The 16984-nt window shown below is 41.4% G+C and overlaps 1 protein-coding gene across 4 annotated transcripts in view; it reads right to left on the bottom strand.

Moving 5' to 3' along the window:
* Positions 1–16984, bottom strand: part of CCNY (cyclin Y) — a 225661-nt gene that overhangs the window by 43243 nt on the left and 165434 nt on the right. For all 4 annotated transcript variants that reach the window (XM_048837693.2, XM_048837696.2, XM_048837698.2 and 1 more), the window contains 4 exons: positions 8660–8760; positions 5313–5348; positions 1781–1838; positions 1557–1676 (listed from right to left, as the gene is read on the bottom strand). In XM_048837693.2, the coding sequence (XP_048693650.1) occupies positions 1557–1676; positions 1781–1838; positions 5313–5348; positions 8660–8760 (315 nt within the window). The remainder of the gene's footprint in view (positions 1–1556; positions 1677–1780; positions 1839–5312; positions 5349–8659; positions 8761–16984) is intronic.

The raw sequence follows: 16984 nt of genomic DNA, 5'->3' as shown, positions 1-16984 counted from the left end.
ACTTGAGTTCAGGTCTCAGCTTCCAATCACGAGGGATGCTCGTTAATTAAGACAAAAGAATAGTCAATTAATTCAAACGGCATGTTTAACTGCTGATGAAAATCCAATCAGTTAGCTGTGGGGTTTTATTTTTAACGATTTCTCTACAACAGGAATGGAGGACTGTTCTTTCTCCTCAAAGGTGACCAAGTTAACAAGATTCCTATGGAAACACGGAGCAGTGGTATGACAGCCTGATGCGAACCAGTCGCTACATTATTGCTATGCATAATAAAAGCCTGTCTTTTCAACTAGAACAAGGGATCTCTTTCACAACGGCTCACAGAATGTAAATTTGGATAACAGGAGTTTCTGTAAGAGTGTTCCACTGTATTTGATAGTAAGCTCTTTAAATTAAGTGCTATTTCTGCATGAGACAGAGCAATAATCTCATTGTATAAAACTATGGATAGTGGCTGGGCCAAGCAGTTGACTAGGAGCACACTCCAATACCCATCCCAGAACAGCAAGGGCTTTAGGGGGCGAACCTTGCACAACTCTTCCCATATTCATGTCTCCTACTGACCAGCATGAGTGGTACTGACAGACGCTGGAGGGAGCCAGACCCACTGGCTATTCTCTATCAAAGAGAGGGAGGGCTTAAGAGATACATGCTTCAGGGACTGTCAAAGAGGAAGAATGGGGTCAAATATCAAGGCTCTGCCTCTCCAATTTCACCTCCTATCCCCCAAAAATAAACCTGGTAAAAACTGTCCTACAAACTCACTCTGAAGAGGTGAAAATAACCAGCATGTCTGGTTTTTTAAACCCTACACCAAGAATGTAGCAAAAACTGTGCCTGAAACCTGAAGAGACTCACCAGGGTCAGTAGGATAGAAATTTCAGGCCAGATTCTCAGCTGGCGGAAATCGGACTACCTCCATTAGCCCATGAAATCAATGGAGTTATGCCTATTTAAACCAGCTGCGGATCTGGCCCTTCATCTTTAGCACTCTATTTTTAGGTAGATAAACTTCATCCTTAGCTATTCAATTGTTCACTGATCCGACATGCCCCTCAAAGTCATGTACACGACAAGTAAAAACAGCAGCCACCAACATGCTCCAGTCACTCATGCCGCCCTTGTGCATCTATAACTCTTACTAATGCCATTAAGCTACTGACAGTTGTCAAAGAGTCTTTGCTGGAAGCTATAATGATACACAGTAAACCTGACCAAAGTGGAATGGTTTCAGTATCTAAAATTCCCACATGGCCAAGACACTTACCCCACCTGAGTATTATATTGCCTGGTGGCCAGTAATGTTATCACGCTGTGGGAGCAAGATGTAAACCTGACCGTGACACATGCTATATAGATGACTGTAAAACTTCAGTAATAACTTCAATAATGTATTCTCCAAGAAAATAACTCAAATAACTTCCTTCATCTCCACAAAAAGTGTGATGAGAACAAACTCCCTAACAACGTCCAGCTCTGTACAGCTGCACAGAAACAAGCTCAAGGAACAATGGTGGATCTGTTGAATGATTGATGTAATTTCACAGACACTTACCAGGGTGACAATGGCACATTCAGCAGTCAGTTGAGCAGCACTGAATAACGTCCGAACAAAGCGGTAAATCTGTTTCTGCTCTGGGTCGTGTTTGTCATAGTCTGGTGGCACTTCGGATTTCTGGGGAAGAAATATTTTCAAACAGGTGACTGAGTCAAACACATAAGCACAGGGCAAGGCAGCAGACTGTCTCATGAAAGACAAGAAGAGGTAGATGAGTTTACCGAAAGGGGGTGAAGGTTTTCATCAAAAATATCTAAGAGCATCCTTCCGTCTGTGTCCCTGAAAAGAGAGAGAAACACTGTAATTTCACTGCCAGCATGACTGTGCATGCCTTTCACAAACTAAAACAAGTCATCATTAATTGTAGCACTATTTGTGCTGACCATCTTGGTTGTAAGACGGTTAAACTTTGGTATTACAATCAAATCCCATCTACTGAAGAACAGCAAGACACTAGATGCAACTCCACAGACATTAATAACAATATTTGGTTTATTTAAGTTAAGAACTTTGTGTAATTTTGGAATAAATATTAATGATCAGAAAAAAGGTTGTACCAACAGCAGCGGTCAAAACTCAGGACTTTGCTCCATGTGGATTTCTAATTACAGTTTAATCTTTATTCGATGCATCCTTGTTATTCTGGTCACGGGCTTCTCCTGAACAGAGACTGCTGAATGTACTTTCTATCTGTACTGAACTGTGTGCATTCAGGGAAGTTACAGCTTGGATGTTCCGTGGGGATCTGGGATCACAAAATATATTTAACTGGTGCCCAACATAGGTTTAAGCCCCAGCACCTGAAAATTAAAGGTTTCTGCTTTGCAACCTTCTAATGCACGAAATAAACATTTTCTTAAAATGCGATGAACATCTCAGCCTAGCATGCAATCCTCATCAGCTAAGAAGATATATACTTTCGGCCACATTCTTACACTGTGTGAGAGTAAGGGTATCACCTTACTCTACATATAGTCCATTAGAATCAGTGGTGAGGAAGGGTATTACAATTCTGGCGCTTTACAAAGGAAAGAGAAAAGGATTCTCTCTTTCTCCTTCCTCCGTGCTTTAGCTGCAGCCCACCGAGAAAGCATTTGCTTGGCCGTCAATACTTTGTTAAACAGAAGAATGAGATATGATAAGCATTTATTTTCTTCACTGAAAATAACATTTGGTATTTTTGTCTCTTGGGAGTGAAGTATTTTCTATCTAATCTGAAGTGTTTTGTTATTGTTTTGCTTTCTGAGCACCCAAAAGCATGTTAGGCATTTCACAAACAAGACAGACATGGTCCCTGCTTGATAGGGCTAAAAATCTAAATAGAATGAAAGATGCAAAAGAGAACAACAAACAATGAGGAAAAGGAATTGGGGGAAGACGGGATGACAATTACAACAATACAGTCAGAGAGTTGGGTTAACTATGGGAAAACTTAGCGAGGATTGGTCTGATCTATCAATAGTTTCTCTTGAAAATGTGATTGTAACACCTGATTAGAGTTCGGGAAGTTAGAAAGTAATCTAGTTTTGAGTAAATCTGGTGTGCTGGACAGAAAAAGAATGAATGAAATATTTCTTAAATAGTTTCTTAAGAACATACAAATGGCCATACTGGATCAGACCAAAGGTCCATCCAGCCCAGTATCCTGTCTACCGACAGTGGCCAATGCCAGGTGCCCCAGAGGGAGTGAACCTAACAGGTAATGATCAAGTGATCTCTCTCCTGCCATCCATCTCCACCCTCTAACAAACAGAGGCAAGGGACACCATTCCTTACCCATCCTGGCTAATAGCCATTGATGGACTTAAATTCATGGAGGTTATCCAGTTGCAAAGCAGGGGTCTGGATTCAATTCCCATTACAGTCAGACTCGTATTGACTTCTATGGGAGCATGACTGTGCTTGTAAAACCCCAACAACCAAGTATTGATAAATCCTATATACACTGATGCTTCACTTTTGATTGTGTAGCTGGGAAACTGAACTTTTAAAAAATTATTACTGTTACAGTAGCATGAACAACAGAGTGCTGTCCTCAAATTGTCCCTTTAATCTTGACTCACAGACAGTCACTTCATGTCTATTCTTTAAGAAAAATGTAATAGAGATTTCAAGAGCTTCACTTCTAGAACGGTTTCTGAAGAGTACAGCAGAGGGCGCATTTACAACATGTTGTGTATCAATGCACAGCTACAGAAGACAGTGCAGTTCTTTCTTGATAAATTCACCTCTCAGTTAGAAGAGTGAAAGAAGCAATCAAGCTTTCCAACAGGAAAACATTCAGTGCACATAGATCTCAGATTATTGACACTGACACCCTTTAGGTACAAAATCAAAACAAGAGCAGAAAATATTTTAGTTTGGTTGTGTCACTTTAAAAAAAGTGATCCTAGGCAACCATCTCCATTTACTCACCTAACCCTCACCAAGAAGGGTGAATGTTACAAGTATCACATTCATGACATGATCCTCAGGCCCCAATCCTGTAAACACTTTTACCCATGCTCATCTTGTTACCTACTATAGTTAAGAGCTACAATCTCATTGAAGACTGTGGGACTCTGAATAGGTTCAGATTACTATAAACTGAAAGAAGTTAGTTAAAATTTCCACTCTCCATCTATTTTTTCCAGTTTGTTTACTTTGCACTTCTAGGTCCCAATCCAAAGCCCATTGCAATCTATGGAGTCCTTTGATGGACTTTTGATGGGTTTTGGATCAGGCCTTTACAGCACTTTTATAAAAAGTTAGTTTAAGTGTTTCCCTGTAGAAGCTACACAAGTACCTGATAGTGTAGACCCTCACACCTGTGCAAACAGAGTCTGGCTTCAATGCAAAATTGGGCCACACTAAGTGAGGCCCTGACCCACCCAGGCACTTAGGTACATCCTTATCATTAAGCAGGTGAGTAGGCTCATTGAAGTCAACAAGATTATTCACATGGTTGAATGTAAGCACATGTTTAAGTGTTTTGCTGGACTGGAGCCTAAGTCATTTCCTCTGCTAATGAAAAGACCTGTTTAAAAACAATCATCAATAAGGAAGCTGAAAACCCCTTCTGACAATTTCAGAAAAGATTATTTAAAGGGTGCTCTCAGAAAACAGAATTGTTAAAAAAAAAAGTCAACTTACAAAATTAAACTCTTTAACAGTTTAAGTGAATAGTTAATTTCTAGATCTCTCTCTCATCCTTTTCCTAATCGTCACCTTTTAATTACCACACCCAAGCTAAAACCAAACAAACATTACCTGGTATTGGCACACCTACTTTGGTGAATAATTTTGTTCCTGAGGCTACTAATTTATTTATAATGCCACTCCCATTGCACAATATATGAGTTTTTATTTCATGCCACATCACTATTGATAATTCTTAACTACTCACTGACCCAATGGTTCCTACAGCAACCTTCACCAAAGGGCAAAACAGAAGCCACAGCAGGACACAGTTTAGATGTGTGTGTCGTAATTTGTACTCACATTTTTTTTATTAGTAAGTGACCATTGTGTGTGTGTGTGTAACTAAAATTGTTAAACAGAAGTCAAAGTTTTCTAAAACTACAACGAATTTGAACCACGCTTAGCCATCATTATAATATTGTTTTTTAAAACTCTCAATTTATTCCCAGAAAAGCAGTGTGATCTATAGAGAAACCTCTTTATTCCAGGGGTAGGAGAAGCTACAGGCTATGGAAAAAAATTAAAAAGAAACACTGAACGTTTTTTATAATGTGAGACTCATTGTTTACATACCTGTTTTTGATGTGGTAATATATTGCAAGAGCTACACTGTAAAGCAAAATATAGAGTTAATGGCCTTGGAATCGGATTTAGGATTAAATATATATATTTTTACACACACACACACACACACACACACAGCTATATAAATTTAAAACAGCACAAAGCCCAGATAACCAGTATGATCATTAACATATTTTGCTGTCCAGGATTCAATGGTAGTAAAAAACACTGTAGAAACTGAGTTAGGAGAATTTTGCTCAGCAGACAGTGTCCACTTTTCACTGTGGATAAAATGGAACATTTATACTCCATATATCAAGTCACTCACATTTCCATAAAATTTTGTCTTCCTTCTCACCCCTCATCTCCTGTACTCCATAATGTACCTTCTATTTAAAGGCCTACTCCCATTTAAGCCAATGACAAAACTCTCAATGACTTGAAAGATGCAAGATAAGGCCTTAGAAGGATTGGATATTCTCTGGTACGTAAAACAGAGGTGGGTCATTAATAAACGAGTTTTTGTAAGACCCCTGCCTGAACTCCTCCATGGACCTTCAGCCTATTATCTACTGCATTTGTAGATCAGTGGTTTTGCTAATGCTGCTAAGTTATGTGAATTACTTCTCCTGTAGTGGCTTGTGTGATTTTTACTTTTAAATCCATTATGTTTTGGTTGTCTCCCCAGTTAGCTACTGAAATACCAAGCTCCAATTTTTTTTCATTTTGCATCAATTTATAAGTTACTTATTTTATTTTAACATATTATATTATGCATTTTTCTTGCTCTCAGTCAAGCATTTATATTTTCTCTTTACTTGAAAGTCAAACTCAGAAATTAAACGTGAAAGTCTTCACAGGCAGTTCAAATTTTAGTTGTGTGCAAATATGACAAACTGATCTAATTCACACCCGAGAACAAGAAAAATATAGCTTCCTCATATTATTTGTCAGTTTTCAGCTCCTGGCTCTGAACAAACCCACAGGTGCCAGAGGTAAACACCATAAGACAAAGCAGAACCACCAACTTGTTCTGACATCCTGAGGAGCCACTAGAACTAACAGGGGAATAAAGAGGGAGGAGGGATTTTATTGTTCCCATTTATTGGCAATTTGTTCTGTCAATGATTTGTTCTGTCAATGCTAGTCTAGTATTTTCTTTTAATCAGTCTGACCTAAAAGGCTCCATTTAAAAAAGTTAATTGGTTGTTTCACAATTTCCGCTCCGAACTTCTGTAAGACAACTGTGATGCATCAGACGCCCCACATGTTGAGAAAACACCAGGTTGCAGCTATACTGTGTGTTTCTCTTTGTGGAATTTTAAATGATTCTAGGTGGCAAGCAGCCGAAAAATAGGAATATGGTAGAAAATACAATTTTTTTGCTCGGATGAAGGTAAATGTCATATATTGCAAACTGTATTTTGCTTTGGCAATATAGAATTTAGCTATTGGTGACAGATGCATTAGAAATTCCTAGATTTAAATGGCTTGATCATATCTAAAATTGCAACTTTTTTTGAAAAAGGAGATGTTAAAAAGTACTAAATATTCCCTGGACAGTGCACCTTGCTTACTGAACACATGTCCACCCACAGGAGGAAAAAAAAAGGAAAGATAATTAATAATTTGATGTGACTGAAAAAAATTCAGGAAGCTGTGAGTTAAGACTAAAAATACAGCCCAAATTCTGCCCTCAGGAACATATACGTAACTCCATTTGACTTCAGTGGAGTGGCATGTGGACACCTGAAAGCACAGCTCTACCTGCTGCCCTTAAAGGGTGGCTTCGTAACAAAACATCACCCCACCAACTGGAAAAACACCCACCGTTTGGAAACCTATGAAGTAGAGTGAGGGCTGAGTCTGCATTTCCTAACTTTGGTCAGATCCCTCAATATTTTAATTTAGGATGTTGGTGTGTTTTTAAATAATCTCTTGGATCAGATCAGCAGTCAGTGCATTTGGGATAGGAGGAGCTTGTGAACTTAAGCAGCTTTCCATCAACTTTCCACCCATCCAATCCTGGAGTTTGCCAGGGGCCAATCCAGTCCCTTTATAAAACTTAAAGCAGCATAAGGGCTACTTTTATTTACACTGGTGGATAATGGCTCTAAAGGAGTCACTCCTCCCACCTGAACTACCAAATTGCACATTGCTCTGGCCCTGCGCCCTCCTGTCCCTGACACACTCCTTCCCCTACACTGGGGAGCCAGTCCTATGCCATCTGAGGATACCTCTAAACTAGGGGTATCCTCAAGTTTATCTAGGAGGCTGCTTTAAATCCCTTGGCACTACTAGAGTGGCCCAAAAACTGAGGAAGGGCTGGGACCTAGCTCAGCAACGTTTAGGAACTGGAAGTGGCCTATATGCTGCCCCTTTGTCCTCTGGTTCTTCTAATGATATTTTTAATAAAAAAATTTAAAAAAAAACACGAGGGCAGCATAAGGCAACTGCCTTTTTACAGACATGGAAAACGCGTTAGTGACTACCAATGCTATATACTCATCTGAATGTCTGGTCTGTTATGTAAATACCTTTGCAGCATGGATCATGATTTAACACACTTTACATTAAATGGGTATACCCAACAATAGAGATACTACAGATGATTGGAATCTGAGCAGGATTCAAATAGCAACTTTTTCTTTTCTTTTTAAATTTTTAAAGAATGTAAGGTGCTTGGCCATCTAGTCTCCCATTTTCCCTCCACTGTACAGAACGTAGAGGAAAGAACAATGCTCCAAACACCAGCTGCATTTCCACATGATCTAAACGTAAAAGTTTTCTAGCAAAGACAGTAACTAACCTAGCTGTGCTGAGAATCCACGTGAAGACGAGCCAGAGGCGCACTCCCTACACAAGGCTGCCCATTGTCAGTTCATTGCTGTGCAGTACTTGCCTGCACTGAATGTGGAAGCCAAATCTGGAAGTACTGTATTTTCAATCCCGAAAAAAGCAGGAAGTTCTGGAAATCTCATCGGATTTCACAAGTACTGGATAAGCAAATAGGTATCTTAACTTTCGGGTGCTCATCCAAAGCAAACCAACCAATCTGAGGCTGGTTCACTCATCACGAGTACAACTGAAATCCCTGATCACTCCATTCTTGTGAGAACATGTGCAGTGCGGATAGTTATGGCATGACCCTAGAAGGAGCTGAGCATCAAAAATCTATTACAAAAAAAAAAAAACCTTTAGAAAATCCCAGCCATTACCTCTGCAATACATCCATATATGGCTGCACACACACAAAAACCCCACTATTTTGTAGCTTGGTTTCTGCAGTGCCTGCTTAGCAGTTGTTCAGAAATAATTAAATATATGTTTAAGTCAAAGAATTTAACATCACCCACCATTTAATTGTATACTTGAGGTTTGGTTGACTGACTGTGCTGTCATCCAGGAAAATAGTGGAGCAGGAACTGTATTTCCTCCTCAGTTGCCCAGGAGGATGCTAGGAAATAAAATGCAAAAGAATAATAGCAATTATATAATACAAAAATCTTTTTCCAAGGAGACATCACAATTAAGAAGTAGCTGAGAGAGAGAGAGAGAGAGAGAGAGAGAGAGAGAGAGAAATCACTCTCTCAAAGTTGATCATGTCTTGAAGAAATTTAGAAATGTCAAAAACAATCCTATATAAAAATCAAAATGATCCCTTCCCCACCCAATGGTTCTTTCTTAAAAGCACAAAAAGTCACAAGTAATCTAAACACCTACCCGAGAATTCATTCTGTGTCACCCCACCTGCCTTCCTAAACACTTTCAGCATCCACATTTAGAAAGCAAACATGAGCAAGTTCTGCACTCTGGTCCTCATTTCAAAAAGAACAGGAGAGAGTGCATCAATGGAAAGGAGAGGACAAAAGGGGATTTAGAAATGGACATGAAACAGGTAATGGGGAGAGTTTGAGAGAGGAAAGAAGAATAAAGCACTGAAGATTATACAATGGGGGAGAAAGGGAAAATCAAGGGGAAAATATCTTGGCGAACAGAAGGCTTAGAGCAAAAAAGCCCCCACAAAACATTTTAAAAGTATGAGAAAATATAAGTTAGTCAGTCTGAGGAACACTAGATAAAACATATGAAAACAAAAATGAATTTTTCTTTAATTAGAAAATTTGCTTTCTACAAAACTTCAGCCCTGATTCACCACTATCTGAGCAGCACTTGGACTTGGTGGAGAGCAGTGGCCACAAGGAGCCAGTCTGAAACTGAGTGATAGCTAGCAAGAATGCCAAGCTCAAGAAAGGCCTTCACCAACGGCCTTTCCATTAGCTGGTAAAAAGTAGCTTACACTTTGCCTCCCTAAAGAAAAATTTTAACCATCTCCATTATCAGCCCTCAGTTAATGACTTTCCACTGGTTTTCCCTGGCCTGTTCTCTCTGCCTGGCACTGTGACTAAGTGGAAGAGATTTGGGTCAGCAATATCAGAGAGACAACTGAATCAATGGAGCTATGCCGATTTGTAGCAGCTGAGGATCTGGCCCATGGTATCCTGACTTCCATCTCAGTGCTCCTTTCCAGATCTAGTCTATGCAATGTGCCTGTGATCTATAAATGCATCACCAGCACTCTGTTATCTCACTCTAGTTCTAAAATTAAGGTCTAGTAACTTTTCCCATTTAAGTTCTGGACCTTCTTTGGTAACATGCTGTCAAGGTTCCTCCCCCACTCTGAACTCTAGGGTACAGATGTGGGGACCTGCATGAAAAACCTCCTAAGCTTATCTTTACCAGCTTAGGTCAAAACTTCCCCAAGGTACAAAATATTACCCCCGTTGTCCTTGGACTGGCCGCTACCACCACCAAACTAATACTGGTTACTGGGGAAGAGCTGTTTGGACGCGTCCTTCCCCCCAAAATATTTCCCAAAACCTTGCACCCCACTTCCTGGACAAGGTTTGGTAAAAAGCCTCACCAATTTGCCTAGGTGACTACAGACCCAGACCCTTGGATCTTAGAACAATGAACAATCCTCCCAACACTTGCACCCCCCCTTTCCTGGGAAATGTTGGATAAAAAGCCTCACCAATTTGCATAGGTGACCACAGACCCAAACCCTTGGATCTGAGAACAATGAAAAAGCATTCAGTTTTTACAAGAAGACTTTTAATAAAAAATAGAAGTAAATAGAAATAAAGAAATCCCCCCTGTAAAATCAGGATGGTAGATATCTTACAGGGTAATTACATTCAAAAACATAGAGAACCCCTCTAGGCAAAACCTTAAGTTACAAAAAAGATACACAGACAGAAATAGTTATTCTATTCAGCACAATTCTTTTCTCAGCCATTTAAAGAAATCATAATCTAACACATACCTAGCTAGATTACTTACTAAAAGTTCTAAAACTCCATTCCTGTTCTGTCCCTGGCAAAAGCAGCATACAGACAGACACAGACCCTTTGTTTCTCTCCCTCCTCCCAGCTTTTGAAAGTATCTTGTCTCCTCATTGGTCATTTTGGTCAGGTGCCAGCGAGGTTACCTTTAGCTTCTTAACCCTTTACAGGTGAGAGGAGCTTTCCCCTGGCCAGGAGGGATTTCAAAGGGGTTTACCCTTCCCTTTATATTTATGACACATGCACTAACTCGACTCCAGTGATAAAAACTGTATGCATTTCTGTTCCTGTTTTTCCCCTATGTCTGGGCAAAAGCATTAGAAGACTTTTGCAACTTTGAAACAGATCAGGTTTTTATAATGCACATCTTGGGACGTCTTTGTTCAAATGATTTTGCAGCTTCCCCACAACTCTATCCAGGCCCCTGACTTCACCTATAAATTTTCAGGTTGCTTTACATTTTCTTGGAAAGGGTGCAAAATCTGGTATACAGCAGAAAATTACCTGCAACCTTAACTATGGAAAGGTTATCACCTGGGAGTTCAGAAATACACTTGGCATTAATTTGAGAACTTTTAATCCATCTATACCCAAGCTATTAACATATGTAATACATGAGGTAAAAAAAGTGAAAGCACTCAGTGTGATAACATGGTAAAATATACTACTACTATCTGGTACTGCGGGATGTGGAAGAAATGACTAAGCTTCACATGATTTACAACTTCTGTCCCATCATCTGCTATTTCATAGTTCTATATTAGGTTCTTCAGTACATTTCACAACCATGATGTTCACTTCTGACAGGAATAAAACCAGAGTAAGTCAGATTCATTCGCAGTGGCTCTTATTTGGTATCTGAACAAAATGAACATGTACAGACAGAATAGTATCATAACCCCACCCCCAAAACAAAAGGCTTTGAAAAATCCAATTATACTTTTTAAATGTCAAAGAACATTTTTGTTATAAAATTTAAGATAAATAGGATTGGAATAACTAAATACAATCAGTAGACTTTTCTACTGTAATAAGTAACAACGAAAAGCAATGTCATAACACCACCATCACTTTACGCTTACACAAGTAAACAGTATTTACATTTAATCTGAGTAAGTACTAAACCAAAGCCCTAGCATGGCGCTGGTAAGCACAACATTTCTGAAAGTACATACAGGAACCCACTATTCTGCATATATGAACATCGGACCCATAAAAGAGAGAGCAACATTTCCAATTCCAAGTCTGCAATGCCATCTGACCCCACTGCTATGCCAAAGAATGGATTCCCTGTCTTTCCCAACTCCCTCTTTGGAAAGACACATTTGGTTCCACATTTTGTCATCCTGGTCTATGCAAGAGGTCATTGGAAGGCACAGAGCCTCGCCAATAAGCTAAGGGCTTGTCTACAGAGCTGGTTTGGAATTTTTGGATTAAACTTTTTGGTTGGAAAATGGTGATTTATTGAAAGCACAACTTTAAGTGAGAATGTAACAGTTTCTACTAAACTTTTGTCAGGAAAGGTTTGCAATTTTTGGAAAAAACAAAGGGGGAGAGAGAGAGAAAGAGAGCTTTGCCCCAGAATAGCCAATAGCCTACTGGTTAGGGCACTCACCTGGGATGTGAGAGATTCACATTTAAATCAGCGTCTGACTCAGGCAGAGCTGGGACCTGAACCTGGGTCTCACACCCCCCATGTGAGCGCCCTAACTACTAGGCTATTGACTGTTCCAGGGTGAGTCTTGCTCTCCCTCTTTTTGTGAAAAACATCAGAAGGTCTCAGTTCTGACCTGATGCAGATCAGGAAATTTTTCAAAATCTCAAGAGTTTTCATAAGACAGGAGAACAGTTTGTTGGCCAGCTCTACTTGGCTACAGATTAAAGTAACAAGATAGGGTGTGAATTGAAAGGGGAATACCTATTCCTGAATAACCCATGTGTAGAGAAGCCTTAACAACTGCAGAGGCAAGGGAGTTCTCTACAACTTGAGCGAAGGACAACAGCCCAGGCAATAGGCCATGATCCCTAACACCTATTCATCCAATGTTGTGGCAGACTACATCCAGTGGAATGGGGAAGTGTGCTTCCGAAAGTGGTGCCCTCAGAAGTGGATCTGTTGTGGCTCCAAACAGTCCTATCAAATTTGTTGACATGCCAGAGAGACAGGATGCACCGCAGAAGAGAAGGAAGACTGGCAACCCCTATTGTAGCTCAACTTCTTCGTAGTATGGTCCTCAGCTTGCCAGAAGTCATAGGATGGCACTGGGGTTGAGGACATATGGCTTGTGGCATGGGAGCCAGAGAGTAAATCCCCAGGAAGGGTATAGAGGCCTTTGAATCTTTTAGAGAGTGAAGAGCACTGTCAGTGTGTTTGCTGAATAATTCCACGCTCTCAAAGGGCCGGTCCTTGATTGTGGCCTATACAACCCTAGGGATGCCTGATGCTTGGAGCCATGATGCTCTGAACAGTCACCACTGTGGCCATAAATCTGGCTGCAGTGTCAAAGGTTTCCAAGTGCTGCCTGTAAAGCCATCTTCGCCACCAATTGGCCTTTCTTGATTATATCCCAGAGTTCCTCCTTCCAGTCATGCAGGAGTTGAGAGAAATGGTTTTCACTCTGTCCCAAGTCAAAAAAGTTGTATTTGGCCAGTAAGGCTTTGGAATTTGCCACTCAGAGTTGTAAAGAGATAGAGCAGTAAGATTTTCTCCCAGACAGCTCAAGCCCCTTTGGATCCTTAGCCTTAGAAGTACTTTTGTTTGATTTAAAATGTTTGTATTTTGCCAAGACAACCCGGGTTGGGGTGGGGGCAGAAACATATTCAAATGCAGATTGAGGGACCAAGCACCATTTCTCTACCTGTTTTACAGTTGGTATTGTGTCTGCCACAAGGCCTTGGCTGGGTTGAGCAGCCCCTCATTTATAGGAAGGGTGTATCTGGTCGAGCTAGGGATTGTCAAATGTCAAAAACCTTTGAGATTTCTCCAAGACTAAAGTCTCCAACTCTAGAGTCTCAGGATTCTTATAAGGAGCTCTTGAAATGACATGGAGTAATCGGTGCCAAAGGCACTGCCTCACTGGCTGACAAAGGTAACAGCTCCTTTGATAGTGAAATAGGATGCTGCTGTTGCTCTTCCTGGTGATCTGGCCAGAAAAGCAGATAGGAGTGACCTCTTCCTCAAATCTGCTGGAGAGCAGCTCCTAGAGGCCGGTGAGGCAAGACCCCAGTAGGTCCAACAGAGCCACGGCACATGCTGTAGCAGTATGGCTGGGTTGTTCAGTATCAGCCAGTCCAATGCCATTCCTGCTGCACAGGTGACTGAGCCCAGAGGAAGAGCTGGCAGACATCAGTGATACTGACCACAGGTTCCAGAGAGTGTCCTTTGCTTGAAGATGGCAAGAACATATGTCCTGGTGACTGAGAAGAGGCACAAACCACCTCTGTGGGTGGTGCCACGGTATACCGCACTCTCAGTACAAGGGTTTGCATCAGTATCAGCAGGTATCTTGCATCAGTATCAGCAGGTTTCCCCAGTGGTACAGGCTGCAATGTCAGAGCTCAGATCAGTGCTGGAGAAGACTCTCTCTGTGCCATAGGCTGCTGCTTATCACCAGCCCCTGACACCATGAGGGGCTTGGTGGCTTTTCCCCTGAGACCTTAGGTGGCCTGTCTTTATGAGAGACACAAAGCTCTGTTTGGCATCTGCTTATGTGCCTCTCAGAGCTGGACTTCAGTGCTGGCATCGGCTTCAGTTCCAGGGGTGTTTATGGTGCCAACTTTGGTAGTGGCACTAATGCCAGGTCTCTCCTCATCTTCTTTTTACAGTCACCTGCCTACTAGGCCGGGCACGGGATGAAGCTGGCTTGTCTGCTGCCTGGACACTGGCACTCCTCCCCTTTGGATCCAAAGAGACCTTCATAGATTGCTCCAAGGAGGTGAGGCTTCAACTGAGCGTCTCATGACTTATGCATTATTATGGAGAACGAAAGGCACAATGAGCAACGTCTTGGTATACAGGAATCTCCCTAAGCTGAAGAGGCATCTGCTTTGTCCATCTTTCAATGTCATTAGCCCATCACAGGATGGGTAGAGCTTGAAGCCTGCAGGTTTCTAATCTGCCATGTTGAGAAGCCCTGTGTGGGGAAGTTTGTCCTGTAAATATTCCATCCAGATAGGTCAATATCACTCATGGAGGCTGTGTGCCAAAGAATCAGAAGAATTCTGAAGGCTTTATGAAGAGTGTGAAGAAATTTAGCCAAAGACAAGAAGACCTAGCAGGTCAGACACTCACAGGGTTCCATCTTGCTGCCACAGCTGATAAGGGAGATCGTGACCACCCTAGCCCTCTCTCCTTTCATACAGCAGCACAGGGGTGCAGGCATGACCCTGAAGGATGCTGCTATTCAAAAAATTCTGATCTTGTACACAAGACGAAAGCTTACTCACAGTGGGATTCACACTTACATATAGTGGAAGAACCTGTAATTTGCCCTGATAACAATTCGTTCCTGAGCTGAGACTCTCTCTGCTATTTCAGCACATAACTCATTTCATGGTGAAATTAAACATCCATGGAAAACATGGGTTTTATCAAAAAGGTGCCAAAAGCGTTTCAATTAAAAGTAACATCGAACTGCTACGGTCCCAATGAATCTGTGAGAAGCCACTCACCCTAATATCATAAACGATAAATGTGCCAGCAGATCATCAGGTGGCTTCCTAAAACAAGACGGTCTCTCAGCAGGAGTACTTCAGCCTGCCAGAGGAACAAGTTGTCTCAAGCAGAGGACATGGATGCCCTTTGGCTATATAAACACAATCCAGTGCATAGTCAGATCCATTTAGTCAAGGGCTCAGATCCACGGAGATGAGCACAGTATTCGCCTAGATTAACAGATCTAGTAGGCACTTTGTCCCTTCTTGTGGCCTTGAAAGACCCACAAAGAGGGATTTAGTAACCCTAAATTCTGGTGTTACATGGAAGTGGAACTACGAGGTCCTAACCACATCTAGGGTTTGTCAAAGCCACTCTTTAGGGAAGGCAGGAGGGTAGACAGGTGGAAAGTATGACCATGTAAAACACAGAGTTAATTTTGGGTACAGTCTTAAAAGAAAACATTGAGGAGTATCAGGAAAGAAAAATAGCCTAAACTGGGCAGTGAGCTCCAGCGCAAGGTGCTAAAGTAACAGATTCTAGTATTTAAAGACAAAACAGGAAGACTGACCTACAGACAAAGCAGTGAAGACAAAGATAATGAAGAACAAGGTTCATATTCCAGGCAGCAATTGATTGTTGAAGCTTGATTTCTAGCTTTTAACCATCCAGAAGTATATGACAGCTCACCATAAGGTATGTAAAATGAAGCAGTGTCCCAACCCATCTTTAAGAAAATGCCAGGATCAAAGGGATGAAGAAAGAGGGAGCTCTGAGTCCGGTTAGGGAACAGTTCTAGATGTGGTACTACAATTTTTTACTTACTGATGTACAGGATGTTAGGAGGGGACCAGTAGCACTACTGGTGATGCTTGTCCGAAGCTCTGCACAGTAGATTACTAAGAAATAGATCTGCTTTAGGTCGAAGATAAACCAGATTCCTAAACATTTAAATTGTGATAGCATGACTTGCAGAAAGGGGAGAGCAAGGGGTAAAACTGGACTGAAATCAGCACATTAATGGGACAGTAGTTGCTATCTCAATTGTGGGGAGGCTAGCCCCTCCCTCTCTATAATAAAATACCACAGATCTCCAGAAACTGAAACCTAGGCCCTACAGCTAAAGGAAGACCTCAAATAGCATTAGGTTCTTTTCTAAGGCCTGGTCTACACTACGAGTTTATGTCGGATTTAGCAGCATTAAATCAAATTAACCCTGCACCCATCAACACAACGAAGCCATTTTTTTTTTTTACATAAAGGGCTCTTAAAACCGATTTCTGTACTCCTCCCCGACGACGGGATTAGCGCTGAAATCGACATTGCCGTTTCGAATTAGGGTTAGTGTGGATGGTTAGAAGGTATTGGCCTCTGGGAGCTACCCCACAGTGCACCATTGCGACCACTCTGGACAGCACTCTGAACTCTGATGCACTGGCCAGGTGTACAGGAAAAGCCCCGGGAACCTTTGAATCTCATTTCCTGTTTGACCAGGCGAGCTCATCAGCACAGGTGACCATGCAGTCCCAGAATCGAAAAAGAGCTCCAGCATGGACCAAACGGTAAGTACCGGATCTGATCGCTGTATGGGGAGAGGAATCTGTGCTATCAGAACTACGTTCCAAAAGACGAAATGCCAAAACATTTCAAAAAATCTCCGAGGCCATGAGGGACAGAGGCTA

Source organism: Caretta caretta, chromosome 2 (assembly GCF_965140235.1).
Source record: "Caretta caretta isolate rCarCar2 chromosome 2, rCarCar1.hap1, whole genome shotgun sequence".
Classification (NCBI taxonomy): Eukaryota; Metazoa; Chordata; order Testudines; family Cheloniidae; genus Caretta; species Caretta caretta.
This window is presented reverse-complemented; position numbering and strand designations above follow the sequence as displayed.